Source organism: Talpa europaea (assembly GCF_964194135.1).
Source record: "Talpa europaea genome assembly, chromosome: 5".
In the NCBI taxonomy this organism is placed as follows: Eukaryota; Metazoa; Chordata; class Mammalia; order Eulipotyphla; family Talpidae; genus Talpa; species Talpa europaea.
In genome coordinates this window covers 49944178-49961804 of record NC_140071.1, presented here as the reverse complement: position 1 = coordinate 49961804, position 17627 = coordinate 49944178, and the positions used below count along the sequence as shown (strand labels likewise).

The following is a 17627-nucleotide window of genomic DNA, read 5'->3' as shown; positions in this document are numbered from 1 at the left end:
TTGGGAAATTGCTTCCTGCCTAGCGTCTTTGAGGCTGTGAGACAGACAACTGCAGCATCGTTGACTACTGCACAATTGATTGTCTTTTAAAGTTGTTTCTAGTTAACAAAAGAATGGACACCCTGTGTATTTGCTGTCTTGACTTTTGTATCATTAGTCCATTATACGGTAGACTTCTTCCCATAAATTATTTTCTACATTCCCATCAACCAGGAAATAGGAAGTTGAATCGGACATGGTTTCCAGACTTAAAGGAGAGAGGGCAAAACTATTTCCTTGAAGACTGCGGTAGCAGCTCTCAACAGTCTGGAGGGTCTTCCTTCTTGTGATCCCCTGTGAACTACGAAATTGCCCATGGATCCAAATGCAGGATACAGTGTAGACAGGCGGACTGAGTCCTGCTGGTTCACCTACTTATCCATTTAATAAATATTTATTGAGTAATCACTTTGTGTGGAGCACTCTTTTAGGCACCGGTGATACAGAGTAACCAACAGGGCAAAGTTAAAAAAAAGACCTGCTCTCAAGGAGCTACTCATTTCAGTTTACTCCAGCATTTGTTGGGTACCCCCATGCCAGGCTCTGTGCTAGGTGCTAGGGCTGCTGTTGCAGCTGAAGGAAATGTGTGCAGTCACAGATTGCATAGTACAGGGTCATGAGAGGGACATTTTGGGGAGTCAGGACCAAATTTTCTCTATTTCATACGTGAGGAAGTGGTAGCACAGAGAGGTGACAGGGCTTACCTAGTCATTCAGAACTTGGATTCAGAGTTAACTGTATTCTCTCTATTATAGACCACCCAACACCCTCATTTAATAGTAGCTGTCTAGTTAATCTTTTGGGCTGCTGGTCCAGTTCTCTTCAGCATTTGTGTGATTGAAAGGTACAGCAGTGACATCATTCCCTTGAAACGAGCTCCCTTCCACATGGCGGCCTGTCCCATAAAGACCTTATGATGGGAGATTTGTGACTTGCATGCACAGACATGTCTGGAGAACACCCATCAGCAACAAGCAGACTCTCCTAAAAACCTCACCTTTGTCATGAATTGACTTTTGAGCATTATGCAAGTCACTCAGCTGTGCTTTCTTTTGTGAAAGTGGTGAGGTGGGAGTGTCATTTTCCGCTTACTTAATGTAAGGCTTAAATGCGAAAACACAGACTTCATAGTTACCTTGCCCAGTATCTGACTGTGGATGAATAAGCAATGCTGTCTCGTTGTGAGTGCACATTATAACACATGGCTAGAGTGGATTTAGTGGTGACTGTGTTTGTGTTGAGACGTGAGGACAGGTGAGGACTGTGATTGGTGTCACAGTGATGAGGTGCGCACACTATCTGCTGGAACAGTCTTTAGATGAGGTGCCACAGCAATTGTGTGTGCTATGGATGAGTAAAGTATGAGGAAGGAGTTGCATGGTGGAGTCTCCTTATTTGAAGATGTTATATATCACCCATGAGATGTTATTGGGAAGATAGGAGACTTTTATCTGCAAAAATTTCCTCTTGGTGATTTTTCATTTTAAATATTTTACTTGATGTCTTTTCAGAACCATTGCTTATGGTTCAAATGACTGATCAAGACATAGGTCCTTTAAACTAGGATGACTGGGGCATGTGGTATTGGGCAATGATGACAGCAGTCGGGGGGGGGCTGCTCTGCAGGGATGACTCAGTTGGAAAAACAGCTCTGTCATAGCCCTGCAGCGCCCTCCAGGAGCCCGTCATTGTGGCTCACCTGAAAGTCAGGTATTTGGGTATTTCAAAAGCAATTATAAATCATAACCCAGAAAATGTATTTGTTAGTCCCAAGAACTGACTTGTAATATTTTCTTTCCTCTTATAGAGCAGTGTAATCTTGTCTATTATTTTCCACTATTTCTATAAGTATTGTCTATTACTTTCTTTAGTGTCTGTGTTTTGCCAATCCAGTTTCTTCTCTTGCCCACAGAATAGAACAAGTTTCATCATTACAGGACCAAGGATAAATAAAGAAGGGGTATCAAGCTGATATGAAGCTTATTTATGTATATTATTACAGTATAGCATTTTCTCACACAAAAACTAGGGGAGGAAGGGAGGAGAGTTTTTATGAAAAATTAAAGAATCATACTTTGAGCTGGAAAGAGATTCTTCAGAATTTGCTTAATTCCAACAAATTCTATGGATATTTTATTCCAACTGGGTCATATTAGCCAACAAAAGGGCAAACAAAGATTTTACACTCAACTAAGAATTCTAATAGAGTTGAAATAAGTTTAAACTGAAAGATTGAGAGTTTCTTTCCTGAATTGAAATGCAATCTAAGTTTGAAGACTTCAGGACATAAAAGTGTTCCTAAAACAAAATTGAAACTCATTCATATCTTTGAAAAGGTGACTCACCTCACTTTATCCAAGCAATTAATCAAATCAGAATTATGCCCTAATCTCAATGTAAAATATAATGATATAGAGCTTCTGCTTAGTTTATAATTACAGCTAATTATTTGGTTGAAGAGCTCCTCCCCACCTCCCTGCCCCACTGACTAAATTCCTTATTCTTTGAGATTTTATGGGGCAGGGCACATAACAGATATTTAAAAAATATCTGTATTATAAAAACATATCAAACATAGTGTCACTATGTGAATCAGCAGTTACATTCCTAGATACATACTCAAGAGAAATGAAAACATGCATCTCCATCAGAACTTGTATACAAATGTTCACAGCAACTATATTCATAACTGCCTAAACATGGAAACAGCCCGAAAGTTCATCAGCTGAAGGATGGATATACAAATGTGATCTAGCCATACAAGAGAATAATGTTGGTCAATAAAAAGGAATGAAGCACTGATACATTACAACAAGAATGAACCTTAAACACATAATGCCACATGAAATTAGCCAACTACAAGAGGATAAATTGTGTAATTCCATTTATATGAAATATCTAGAAGAGGTTAATGCATTACAATAGGTATTTGTTGCCTACAGTGAGGATAGGGCAGATGGGGAGAAATGGGCAGTGAGTGCTAATAGGTACAGGCTTCTTGTTGGGTGATAAAACTGTTCTAAAATTGATTGTGATGGTCACACAACTCTGACTCTATTAAACACCGTCAAATCATGCACTTTAAATGGGTGAATAGTATGGTATGTGAACTTACCTTTATTAAACTGTTACATTAGATAATATGTAATGGAGGAGTATGTACCAAAATGTTAATGATAGTTTTACTGGTATATTTTCTTAGTCCTTTTCAAGTTTTCATAAATACTTTTATGGTTCAAAAAAAAAAGTATTACCAATAATTTAAATGTAAAAACTGCATATTTCAAAAACAACATCTTAAAGTCATTTCAAAAGAATGGTAGCACAAATATAAAAATTATATTGTAAGACACATTTTGGAGCTGTCTGCAAGCAGGAATTTCTCCTCTTCCCTGATGTCCTCCCACTAAAGTGCCCATAGTCCTTCACCCCATTCCCTTGTATTCCCCTTCTCCCCTATTCCCACCTCTCCCTTTCTGTCTTCCCTGCTCCCCTTCCCACTTACAACTCAGCTTTATGGTCAGTTTCCAAGAATTGGTTTTAAAAGTTTGTCTTTGACCCTTTGTTTGGTTTTTGTATATTCTACATGTAAGTGATACAATTTGGTATTTATCTTTCTCCTTCTGGCTTATTTTACTTAGCCTAATCCCTCTAGCTCTGTCAGTGTTGCTGCAAATGGTACGAGTTTATCTTTTTTGATTGTTGTGTAGCAATCAATGGTGTGTGTGTGTGTGTGTGTGTGTGTGTGTGTATACACACCACATTTTCTTGATCCATTCATTTGTTTTTGGACACCTAGGCTTTTCTATATCTTGGCTATTGTAAATGGTGCTCCTATGAACATAGGGGTGCAGAGTTCCTTTCTCATTAGTGTTTTTGTATTTTTTGGTAGATACCTTGGGGTGGAATTGCTGGATCATATGGCAGAATCATTGCTAGTCTTTTGAGGAATCTCCACTCTGCTTTACACAGCAGCTGGCTCAGTCTACATACCCACCACCAGTGTAGGAGGGTCCTTTTCTCCATGTCTTCTCCTGTACTTGTTTTGTCTGGTCTTTTTGATAAGGGCCATTGTCACAGGTATCAGGTGGTATCTCATTGTGATTTTGATTTGTATTTCACTGAAAGTGATGATGAGCATTTTTTCATGGGCCTCTTGGCCATCTGTACATCTTCTTTGTAGAAATGCCTATTTAGCTCTTCTTCCCATTTTTTGATTGGGTTATTTGTGTGTGTGTGTGTGTGTGTGTGTGTATGTGTTTTTTTTGAGTTGTATGAACTCTGTAGTCTTTGATAACAGTCTCTTGTCAGATATGTGGTGAGAAAATATTTTCTTGCATCCAATAGGATGTTTCTTCATTTTGGTTACTATCTCTTTCCCTGTACTGAAGCTTCTTGGTTTGATATAGTCCCAGTTGTTTATATATATGTTTATCTCCCTGTTTTCCTTGTTGCTGGGGATGAATCTTTAAAGATATTTCTGAAGTTTATGTCATAGAGTGCTTTCCCTATGTTTTCTTCTATGTATTTTATGGTTTCAGACCTTAACACATGTCCTTTATCCATAATTGTTCTTCATTAATAAAAAAAATAATCAGCTTCCAGTTTGAAAAAAGAAGATCCTTCTGGCATTTGTGGGGCAGGCTGAGAATAGGATTCTTGCTTTCCAACTGTGCTTTAATGCTACCCTACAAATGTAACCCAGTGGACTTGAGAGTGGGTAGTAGTGCTTGAGGGTAGAAATGAAGCAGCAGGCATGGGCTGCTCTGATCATTATCATCATAATTCCTCTTGCTGCCTTCCTGGAGGAGGCATCACATGGCCTGCAAATGGTTGTGAAAGGAGAATACCAAGCAACCTGTAATTTTATTTTTTTGTAACCTATATTCCCTTGTTGGCCCCCTTCAGCTCCACCATACCTATATTTTAAATGTTTTCTTTGCTTCACTCTAACTTCTGTGGTCCCTTCCCTTCATGCAAAAAGAGACAGTAAAATAGTACATAGAGTTAGATCTATGTGGTGGATCTGTGTCTTGTCTTAACAGGACATAGTGTTAATCTCACCACTATTAATACTTAGTGGGTTGAAAACCATTTGCTGTTGCTGTTGCTGAATGAACATGAATATTAAGATTACTTCTTGTTCCATTGTAGTTTGACAATAAAACACATGTTTATTAAGTTTGGTAAGTCTGATTTAGAGGGGGTTAATTCTTACTGTTGGTTGGGCCTTGAAGGAAAGATTAATAGACCTTTAAAAGTGAAATAGCTCAGAGTTACTGATATCATTATCTGTTGAAGGTTGCTATAGCAATGGGTGGTTTGATTGCACTGTGCCATTGGCGGTACAGTGGGTAAGTGTAAAAGGATCCTAGTAATTTAGCAGAAACTCTCTTGGAGCAATTTAATTAAACTCTAGTAGAATGAGTGCCAAATTCTTTAAAAGTTCTGAGATACAGTTCTATACAGTCCTAGATTAAAGATAATTTCTCCAAATCCATACACTGTCACAACTATTTTTCATGATTTTAGAATAAAGGTTTTATACATTTGGAATTATTTTTAAAAATGATGAGGTACAAATTTTATGAAGACTTGTCTGTTTTAATATAGTCTAAGTTATTTATCTGAAAATGAAACAAAATTGCATTAGATTATAAGGAAAATTATAGAATGGCAACATATGAGGATTAGCTTTTTGAAAGGGGCAGGAAGCTGGAATGTAAGCATAATACAAGGACTGAACACATCCTTTGTTATTGCAAATTTCATTACCAGATCCTATAGGCGTCTCCATTAGCCATCTTGAATAAAATGTGTACTATTTTTCTGTATCAATGCAGGAGGTACAGAATTCTTTGGAAATGCAGAATCATTGTTGAAGAACTGACCCTTATAGCAAGAGATTAAAAGCAAAAATAAGCAATTGGGATTACTTTCAACTAAAATGTTTTATCACAGTGAAAAATACAAGTAGATTAAAAGCATCCTTCTGAATGGGAGAAAATATTTATACATTACACAACCAATAAGTGATTAATATCCAAGATATATAAAAAACTTGTAATATAAAACAACCGCAACAAAACAAACCAATTAATAAATGTGCTGCAGACCTAGACAGATAATTCACCAAAGAGGACATCCAGAAGATCAGGAGTTATGTGGAAAAATGTCTATAGCTTTTAAATAAGGAAAATGCAGAGACATGATGTCACATCTATGAGAATGGCGTGTATTGAAAAAAAGTGCTAGACAAGATGCAGGAGAGGAGGAACCCCATTATGCTCTTCATGGGAATGTATTCTGAAACCCACTTTGGAAAATGATCTGGATTTTCCTTGAAACACTAAAAATGGAAATACTTTATCACTTAGCAGTTCCACTCATGGGCATCTAAAAAATGTGAAACCATCTACTCAAAACACATGTTCTACAATGTTTATTGCAGCACTATTTACAATAGCTAGGGCAAGGAAGTAACCTGAATGCCCATCCAGAGAAGATGGATCAAGAATGCGCTGTATACCACACTATGAAATACTATTTAGTCATAAGCTATTAGGTAGCTCTCTTACAGCAAAATGGAAGGAATTCAAGGGAATTCTGTCAAGTCAGAATGACGAAGACAAATATTGGACCTTTTTATGTAGGCAGTTCAACTAAATAAAATAAAAAAAAAAACTAGTAAAGGTAGCGGCAGAGGGTATAAGGGTAGTAGAAGAAATATTCCCTTTCTCTTAGAATCTTTAATAAAAGTTAGCCACCACCAAAAGAATTATTCTGCTTTAAAATCGGTTTTGAGTTATAAGGTCAAAGTAAATTTAATGGAATAAAAACAATGAAATATTTTAAGTGAATGTCAACATTTTATTTTATAATCTTACTTTTGTGATCAGTCATATAATTAGACTATTTAGTTTTTAAAACATATTTTTTTTTAAAGATTATTTATTTATGCAAGCACTGGGTACAGTCAGAAGCACGGGAGGGTGAGAGAATTCACCAGAGCCAGAGCAGAGAGCAGAACAGGCAGACCAAAGAAACACACTGTTGAGGGGAGCAGCGGGAGTGGCAGGAGAGGTCTGCGCGCCATGTAGGACCCTCGCCAGTGGCCGGGGATAGAACAGGCACTGCAGAGGCTGCGGGCGGCTTCGCAGCCCAGCGCTCAACCACTGCACCACCAGGGGAGGCCCAGTTTTTAAAACATATTTATGAAATAACTTTCATTTTAAGAAAAATATAAAAAGAAAAGCGGAATCATTGTCAATAGCACATTCTCTGAAATGACCTTAAAGAAATATCTTGTAATGGGCGACATAAAAATGTTCATGGTTCTCTTCGTGTCTAATGAAGACGGATCTGTTAAAACTTGGGTTCTAGTTACCCTTCCTTTTCTTAATACCTTGGTTTCATCTTTCCCAGTCACCCAGCTCTTAGAGTTTTAGGTACACATGTTTCTAAGCAAAACTCTTGCTATGCTGCAGTAACGTGATAAGCACTTTAGTAGATGCTTCACATCAATTTTCTGTATCTATGCAGTGAGTTGAAAAGCTTTCTTCTAACCTAGTGTTTGGTCTTTGGCACTTAAATAACATTTTTTTCTCCTGTCCTTCCTCCCACCCCATTATGTTTATTGAGGTAAAGTTGGTTTACATCATTGTATTTGTTTTAGGGGTTACAGGTTCAAACCTCTCCAACTGTGTGTTTTCAGACCCTGCCCACCACCAAAGCCCCAACTGAGTCATGTAGTACATGCAGACGTTACTCTGCTGCCACCTGGAGGCCTTGCTGGGGTGTGCATTTAAAGACACGCAGATGCTAAAGCCTCCCAGCCTGGATTTCAACTGTGTCTTGTCTTTAATACTGTGGGTAAATTGACATGACTAAATGAATTTGAAGCTGTTGCCTCAACATTTTTTTTCTCATAGACACTAAATTCATTCTGCATTCAAGAGCAATATTTTATTGTGTGCAAATATACTGTTGCTGTAAAGTAGAATCAAAATGATTGTTAGGCAGATTTTTTTAAAAACACACTATAACAATGGTTTTGATGACTTCTCTGTTCCATCCTTGCTTCATTATGACTCATCATGAAAAGCCATATAAAGGAATACCTTATACTTTTATACTTTTTCTAAGGAGAAACATGGATGAACATTCCTGACATTATTTCTAAGCAGTAAGATGAGCTTGAATATGTACACTTGGAGGTTTGAGGCCTTAGGTGACTTAAATGAACAGGAGAGATGAAGCACAGTTTGGGAAGGTCTAGTTAATGTACCTGCTGGGTAAACTAATAGGGTTTCCCCAGAATCAGCATCAGGCAGAACCATGCTGCAGTGCCCAGAGGATCATATATTAATGCAAATCCCGGGTAAAGATTTTTAAGCCCTCTGCCCTTGCTAGGAGTATCCAACACTTATTTTCCCCAGGCCCAAACCTGCTATTGGTGGTTATTTCCACAACAGTGGCTCTTGTTTACAGGCAACTGAGTATTTGGGAGGAAAACTAATCAGGTGAGACAGAGAAAAATACCCTTAAGTGAACCTTTCTGCTCATCCCAGAACATCTCGATCACAGATATTTCCAGGAAAGCCTTTGTTCAGAGAGAGGGCCCCCTGAGGGGACTCAGGAGTGCTCAGTCTGATGCTGTCCGAGGTTGGAGGCACAGGCTTCACTGGTCTTCTCAGCTTTCAAAGATGCGTGAGCAAAGACCAGTCCTCACCTAGAACCAATTACACTCTTGAAACATATGAGATGTTGGTACTTGAGAGGATAGACATGTGGGATTTCCTCAGGTGGGAGCAAGTCACCTTCTTAGAATCTGTGCTGTTTTGAAGAGCCATTGGTCAGTGAGTAGTCTTTTTTTCTAATTCAAGGACATTTATTTATTGTTTTTTGCTCAGGATTTCTGGTGAGAGGTGCTGGGCTTGTTTATATCTTGGTCCACACAAATACCAGAGTGTGGGCAGTTAGGTTATCATATTTTCTCCTCTGTGGGGAGTTGATTTTTAGAAGCTTGATCTAAAAACCTGGCTCCATGTACAAGGCTTCTGGGCAACTTGTTTATATTGTCATCTAGTTTCTATTTTCTATTCTTTTTTTCTTCAAAAAACCCCAAAAGCTTCTATAAGCATATCCTGATGAGAATTATTCCTTTTCCAGAGATTAAAAATCTGGTGTCCAGTAGATCACTGCCTGACGAAGATGTAAAGGTAAGGAATCCCTATTCCCCTTTTTTCTTTGCATTCTCTCTCCAGAGTTGAAGAGGTAATGATAATAAAAATAGATGGAGGAAACCACCCCCCCAAATGAACAAACCAACCAGGGATGTACCTCAAGTTACCTGAAATTCAGTTGCCTTTATTGAATTTTCAGTCTCTAATCTTTATGACCAAACCTAGCTCTCTTTCTAGGTTGTAGTTGTATATGCAAGATGATTGAATGCATTTTCCAAAACAAATTTATACTTGCAGATAGTATCTATAGATGTCACATGCCAGCAGTGCGATCGCAAGCACAAACCTGGGACATATTCTGAAAATAAAATAACCTAACGATAGCTGTCAGGCATGTTTCAGCTTGGGACAGATCTGCTCCTTATTTTTATCTCTTAAATAATATTCATTAAGTATAAGACTGGTTCTGTTTACATGTTGTAATATGTGTAATGTGTCTTTATTAGTATTTTTCAGAGGTTGATTTTCCAATTTTAAAAAATGGTGTGCCATATAATTAGTTTCTAAAAATCCTGCCTGATTTTTTTCTTTTCCAGTGTGTAAAAAGCCTGGCAGTTCAACTGAGTGAACATGAAGAGCAGGACAGTCTAGATTCCGGTAAGTTCCAAAATGTTGTTTTCCTCCACATTCATAACGGTATCAGAGACCTGGGTGTACAGAGGACAAGAAGAAAATGTATTTTAAAATTTCTTACTGGTAGGCTTGTCTAATTCTTGAAATCCACCCAGATTACTTTGCATCATCAGTTATAATGCTGTGACTTCAGGAATTGACTTTCCATTTTCAATCTAAAAACAAATCAGAACAAAGAGCAAAAGCTTTTCCTGAGTTGTTTTTCACTCTGAACCATATGCTGGCTTGGACTTGTCACATGTTATCTTATTCCTGTGACGTAGGAATATCAGCTTTAGTTTCAGGTGAAGTGATTGAGGTCCCTAGTTGGGGAGTAAGTGGTATAATTGAGATTCATAACTTCATACTGCCCTGTCCTAGAACCCCCAGGTTGACCAGTATCTCACTTTGATACCCACTGTGTGTGTGTGTGGAGGAAGGGGCACCCTTGCAACTGAGCCTGTGTGATCTTGCTCCCAACCTCAGGAAAAGATGAGATGCTTGTTGTGGTGTGTGGGTCTGACATGGGAGCCCTTTTAAAGGAACCAGGAGCTTCCTAGGCAAGGTGAAGGTAGTTCCTTCCCTGAACCTGGTAATTCTCACCTGTACACAGACATTTTAATTCACAACTCCCTGAGGGCATCTCCCTAAATGTCCTCCCCAGGCATTTTCTGATTCTTCTGGGGCTAATCTGGGCTAATGCAAAGACTTACCCTTTGTGTTAGGGGCCAGTGAAACTATTGGGGGACTCTCAGAAGATGCTTCCTCTGGGCCCCTAGATGGTCTGTGAAGACCTTTAGGGCTGACAAGATGGAAGCAGATTAGCACAAACCATCCCAGGTTTTTTCTTCAGGCTCAGTGAAGCCTAGGCAGTTTACACACTGGGGAAGTAGTTGGGTGCCCTTGGCAGAGGGCAAGGTGGTGATAGCAGTGGCCAAGTGCTCTGGCTGATGTGAAATCAGGGAAAACCTGGGCAATGTCGAGCAAACTTAATAGTGAAGGTGGGCTGCCTGGGGAGCCTGGTGATGTAGGTACTTGATGGTGGCCAGGGGAATGCTGTTGACACAGCCAACAGGTACACCACAGAATAGTTAGCACAGTTGGGAAATGCCAGGGAATAAAGCAGGTCAAGGAGGAAGCCCCCTTAGTGTTGGCTGGCTGTGTTTCTGGTAAGCTGGCCACAAGCCACAGGTGATTTGCTAGATCTCCTTGCTTGGGGTACTACTGAAATTGCAACAGAAACCTAAACCATATCAAGCAATATGCATGCCTTTAATATTTCTGCTATATAAGGTAAGAGTAATAGTTGACGTCCAGAAGAGGGAGAGGAGGGAGAAATGAAAGCAAACGTCTCCTTATAGACGACCGTTGTGGGCCACCAAAGCCAGGGGCACAGCCTTGCTCACACATACAGGATGTCTCGTCTATAAATTGCATCATGCTCCCAGGAATGTTAGCTTTGAAGCATGTTTACCAAGACAAATTGCTGCTGGAGGAGGAGTGCTGGCTGTTGAAAGTATTTAAATAGTAGGATTATTTTGATTTTAGGCTTTTAAAACTGCACTTACAGACAGGGACACTTGCTGGGCGAGGAGACACGTGTTGTGGAAACTGGTAGCCTGACCCAGTCTGAGTGTTGTGACGGTGACAACATTGTGTCTCAGGAGGGCTGTGAAGGAGCCCTGTGATTTGAGGGAGATAAACTTTTGACGTTAATCCAATGATTTATGAAAAGGGCCACGAATGATAGTTCCTTGTACTATCTATCATTGGCTTTTTCTGTTCATTTAAACTTTCGGGATCAAAAAAACTCCCCAGATTTCATACAAAGAAAATGGTAACAGGTTTTAAAGGAATCTTCTGAGACAGAGGAGGAGGTAGCAAGCACTGAGTGGCAGGCAGATGGTAAACTGAACTCTGGGACAGGAACAGCTCTTCCCCAAGGCCACTTCTAAACTGCTAACACAAACTGTGTTGTTTCATATGTGCTTACATTCTGCTTAGTCTCTAAGGAAATGCTGATAAACACGGGAGAGCGATACATATCTTTACTGACTTGTATTATCCAAAAAGGTGTGTTGTGAGTTTCGTGTAGTCTCATAAACTCCATTCGTGCTGTTTCAGTAGAACTTTCTGGATGATGGATGAGTTCTGTATCTGCTTTACTCAATATATGGTAGGCAGTAACCACCTGTGTCTGTTAAGCATGTGAGGTGTAACTGAAAGGACTGAAGAACTGGCTTTTTAATTTAATTTACTGTCCTGGTCAGGGCAGAACCCGAGTCACTTCTCTTTGTATGGAGTTATTTGCTCATCACAGCATCAGGAATCAGATCAGCCATTAGTTTACACATTGAAGATGTTGATTGAAGGAAGGCTTTTTGGTGATAGGCTTGTTAGTCAGGTTCCTGATCCTACCTCTGTGAGTAGTGACGATAAGATGACGTTCGTGAGAGGTCCGGGGGGACCCCGGGAGGAGCCCTGCCCTTGGTGGTTGCTGTGAGTGCCTGCATTTTGCTCAAAGGGGAGAATGTCAGCTGGTGGGCTGGGATCTGACTTCTGTCTCAATGGAGGATGGAACTCCACATCACGCCTTTCCTTCACATTGTAGGCAGCTCAAGTGGGCAAAACTTGGAGGAAGGGAAGATAGATGAAATGGGCCAATATGGAAATTAAGAAGGAAGGAAGGATCCATTTGGCTCAAATGAACAGGATTAAATAGGATTAAGGAATAAAAGCTGTAGTGCCAAAGAAAGAAGTGGGCTTCTGGCAGGAACAAAGGAAGAGATTGTGGGAATAAAGCCAGATGAGTGAATTTTGGTGGGACTGAAGTCCCAATTGCAAACAAAAATACATAAACCATCACTAAATCAGCAAGCTGTAAATGGCTTCATTTGTTACTATCATGCAAACTATATTTTTAAGAGGTTAAGTAAGACCATGTGCCTAGTTGAAATTAAGATTTCTAGTTAAAAGTTAAGTCAATGGGTGAGGACTGTGAAGAGTGTTAGCGTTTCAGGTGAATTACAGAAGCTTCTGGGAGGTGGCATTCTTGCTCTCTCACAAGCGTGTGAATGAGGTTGTGTGTACAGAGCAGAATTAGTGACACTTGTACAGAAGCTAATTTTCCTACAATAATTTGCTAGCTATGCTCTGCATCGGACTAAGATTATTTGAAACTTACTTGGCTAAAACTATATTTTGTATATTTGGATGGCAAAATTAAGGAGTGATAAAATTGACATGTCAAAACAAGAGCTGTGTAGGCATGTTTTAACTTTTCTGTTGGGGAAAGGTGGCAGGGACACAGAGACATAGGGAAGTGGTGAGGGCATTGGCTAGTATTGTCCCCCTTGCTTGGGAGGTTGTATTACCTCACAGCTCTGGGGCTTAAGCAGGGTCCAGTGTGCCAGGCTTGGCTGGCATAGTGTGCTTGGGGCAAATGCCAGGCAGATTTTAAACATACTGTCATGCTAAGTACATCTTTTAGGGAAAAGTGATTCATTTTTTGAATCATAGAAGTAATACTCGCTCACAGTAGAAACATTTGAGATTTTAGGAAGTAGAAATAAACAATCCCTTCAATTGCACCACTCTAAAGCAGCTTGTATTAAATTTTGGTGCCTTTCCTACCATATTTTCCCTATTTGTGTATTTTGTACAGTTATAATCACACACTTGACAGAATTTTGTATCCTTTATTCATTTAATATTATATGCCATGTGTAAGCTCCATTTTACCAGGTAGCTTAAAATGATGCTGTACATTTTCCTACAAAACATATGATTACTTTTGTAAGAAGAAAGGAAAACATCAGGTTCTTCCCACAAGTGCTTATAGGTCAGAAAATAAAAACCTCTCTTTTATAATATGTATCATTTGATTTTATAGAGTGGTCTGGTTGTCAGCTTGTGCCGAGGCACGAATCACAGCTATTAAAATACTCTGGGTCACTTCATTGCTATTGTTTGTTACTTATATGTGATATGAGGCAAAGAAAATCTGTTAGTGGATCTTGGGACTAGGAGAGTGGGCGCTAGAGAGACACATGAAGCATAGGCATGTGCAAGGAAACCTGGTTTGATACCCAAAAAAGCTCCTGCAGACTAATTGAGAAGAGAAGGAAGCAAAAACAGACAGAAACAAACAGTAGGAAGTGGAGGCCCTTTAGATGGTTCCACAGACAACACAGGCCTTTCATGGCTGCAGACAAGACCTCCAGGGAAACAAAGGCCCTAGAGGAAGCTTAGGGAAATGTCATCACAGGGGGGCTGATGGGAAATGATTGGAAGATCTGATGGAGCAGACCCTCTGGGCAGGATTTTAGGTGAAATGGGAACACTTATCAAGATCTCCATATGGGAGAGGTCAAGGTCCAGGTCCAGGTCCAGGGATTTCAGCCAGTTCGGCAGTGCATTCTGCAGTGCTAGTCTGGCAAACCACCAATAAGCAGAAGTAAAGAGGTCCACCTTTGTTATATTAGCTGAAAGATTTGGAAATGGAATTAATGCTACTAAGTTATAAAATCTTATAAAAGAACATTTTTAAGTTGCTTATGTAAATAAGTGTTGAGGTAGTTCCAAGATCTTAGGTATGTAATCTTAAGACCTAGCACCCATGTTAATGGAAGCTGGTCCTCTCTGTGTCGGCTGTTATTCAGTGTAGATAGGTGAGTATCTACAATGAAATCTCAAGAATGTTAGATGAAACGTGAAAGAAAATAATTGAAAAGGGTGGGTGGTAAGCCTTAGTGGAACTCTAACCCTTCTGAAAACTGTTTTTAAGACTAATCTTTGGCAGATCTCTCTCTGTGCCCCCAGATGCAGAAACTTCTGTGGATTCTTGGGTTTTTTTTTTTCTTTTTTATTGGGGGGAGGGTTCCTCTCCCTACCACAAACAAAGTTTACCAGTGACTTGATTTTGAAATAAAGGGATGGAAGATAAATTAATAGCCAAGAAGAACAGTGGGAATGCAGGGTTATTTGTGAAAGTTTGGACTCAAGTTTTCTTCCTTTAATTCACTTCAATGAAATTCTCTTGCAGTTGTTGAGGTTTTTTTTTTAAATTGCTTTTGGTAGAAGAAATTGCTAACTTACTGGAATTCTGAGTGTTATAAGCTTAATTTGGTTCTCTTATCATGAGTGTTCTGTCTTTTATATTTGTGGCTTCATTGTTTGGATAAAATTCTCATTGTGGAATGTGAATGAAGCATTTTTTTTTTCTTTAAATTAGACGTTTGAAATATTTACTGACAGACTTTTATTCCACAAATGATTGGAATTTTTAGGTTAACTTGTATTATACGCCAATGAACATAAAGAAACCAAAGCATTACTGGAGGGTATATTGTCTTCTTATTTAAAAATATGTTAAATTATAAGTCCTAAGTCTAAGACATTTTCTGGTATAATGGATATAATGGTTCTAATTACTGCTTGCTCACAAATATTTCAAAAAAAAGTAAAGGTTATGTTAGCATGCGACTGAGGAGGTCCCAGGGACCCCCCCACCGACAAACTTGCATGCTCTAAAGGGATCCAGCCATCTGTGTGCACAAAGGCAAAGCAGATTCACAGTGTGAAAGATCTTTAATAGAATTAGTGTACATAGGGAGAGAGAAGAAAGAATACTCGTTTCCCAACAAAACAACCCTCGTGTGCAAATGCCCAGCCAAACAGGGTTGGCCTGAAGTGGTGGGGCTTTGGAGGCCTGAGAATTTACCACAAATCTAAGTCACCTTCTAGTGGGGAACTATAGGAAAGGGCTTTTTAAGCAGGTTCCAGGAAAGTGGGACAAGAGGACAAGATAACTGCTGTCATTGTCAGCCTCCCCACCTCTCTCACCCATGTGTCTTCCATGAGTCTCTTTCAAGTGTCTCTACATGTCTCTCCTCCACACATCTTTGTCCAGGTCTTCTCCCTGGCAGGGTCAGGGTGCAAGTCGGGCATCAGGAATGAGAGCTCTCCTTTCTTCCCTTTGAGCCCACCTGCCTTTCCTTGTTATATGGCTTCACCTGGCAGCTCAGCTCCACTCATCATTAAGTGGGGAAGGGAAACATGGTACCACCTCTTTTATGGAGATGCCTCTGTGACAGAAGTTGTTAATATAAGTACTCTATTATCCTACCATCCTAAACTCTGCCTGTACATTGGAATTATTACTATTTAGGACCTTTAACAATACTGAAACCTGAGACCCAGCCCCAGAGTTGTCTAATTGAATTGGTTTGGAGTGTAGCCTAAGAGTTCTGAAAGTCCCCCAGGTGATTCTCAGTTGGCGCTAAAGAACTTTAAAGCCCAGTTCTTTAAAAGAGGAGCTCTTCTCCCCAGAAATCACCTTTGACTTACTGCATTTGCAGTATTTTTGGATTTGGGGGAATGTGATTCTGTTTATATCTAACTTGATTACATAAGTAATTAATGGAAGCCCATTTTTATTAGGCTTGCACACTTGCAATGATTTTTCATGGCAGATATGTGGGAAATATAAAAACTTTGAAAATTTATTGAAAAAATTCCCACCTATTAACCTATAAAGACTGTTTTTAAATATTAAGAAGGAATCAAGTGGTTAGAATCTGCTGTCAATTATGTGTTGGAGTTTGAGGTGCACGGATAGGGGTGAAGGGAGTGGGTTTATGTTGATATCATAAGGACATTTGAAGACTTCTCTTGTTCCGCATTAGTGCTAACTTACCTGTGGTACAACCTAAATTGCTTTCCCCCTTCACTTTACGAACAAATTCCATGTATGAAATGTAATTGAGGAAGGGGAAAATGACATTCCTTTCTCTGGACTCCAAGTATTTCATCCTCCAAAAGAAGACCCTCAGTTCCAAATAAACCAACTTAGTGAAAAGCACATCCCTTAGATTCTATCCCTAAAGATGCTATTTTGATGTTTAAAACAGAGAATTAGATTATAAATTTCAAGCAGGTATTAAACTAAATTTATAAAGCATGAAACAAATGAAAAACATGAAATCTGTTCTGGAAATATTATTCATAAATTTTTTTTCTGAAAACTTTTAAATTCCACTCAGGGATTACTGCCGCCTGTGTTGACATACTTCAGCATAACTGTATGCTCAGACACTTAAAGAACTGTACTCACAGAGGAATCACCAACTTGTGGGCTTGACTGCAATTTCATCTTGCTTTTTACTGAGTACCTTATGGGTAGTTTGGAAGGGGACCTTAGGGCACTTAAGATTCTGGTGAGTTTTCATTCCCAGACAGTATAGGCTCTGACAGTTTATTGAGACAATTCACTTTCACTTGAAAGTGGTTGGTTTGGAAGACATTTTTATGAAAACTGATTCTTTACTTCAGGCATGGGCAAGAAAGCCAGCATCATATATTCTTCATAATATGAGATTCTGCTGAAAAATATGTGCAGCTAAAGTATAGGGAAGAAGTGATATTGTCAGAAGTTGAATATGAGGTCCAGTAGTAAATATTCTGCTGTCTCTTCACAATATTTAGAACAAACAACAAGCAAAATAGAGTGAAGTTAAAGTTGTCTAGAACTTGAGAAAACTTTGAGTGAGCTGGTTTCATCCAGGTTTCTGCTGACCTGAGATAGACTCACGCACCGCATGGTGCCAAATGGGAGCTTCGCCTTGGGTTAACTCTTGGGAACCTATTAAGCCCAAAGAGACACTATTTGTTTCTGAGAAATTAGAATTATTTTCAGCATATAATCTTATAAAGTCTAATTAGTTCCCCTGA

At 39.2% G+C, this 17627-nt stretch overlaps 1 protein-coding gene across 3 annotated transcripts in view; it reads left to right on the top strand.

The window, feature by feature from the left end:
- Positions 1 to 17627, top strand: part of ARHGEF28 (Rho guanine nucleotide exchange factor 28) — a gene marked incomplete at both ends in the record, with an annotated part of 239958 nt that overhangs the window by 74134 nt on the left and 148197 nt on the right. For all 3 annotated transcript variants that reach the window (XM_084234065.1, XM_084234064.1, XM_084234063.1), the window contains 2 exons: positions 9211 to 9260; positions 9821 to 9881. In XM_084234065.1, the coding sequence (XP_084090191.1) occupies positions 9211 to 9260; positions 9821 to 9881 (111 nt within the window). The remainder of the gene's footprint in view (positions 1 to 9210; positions 9261 to 9820; positions 9882 to 17627) is intronic.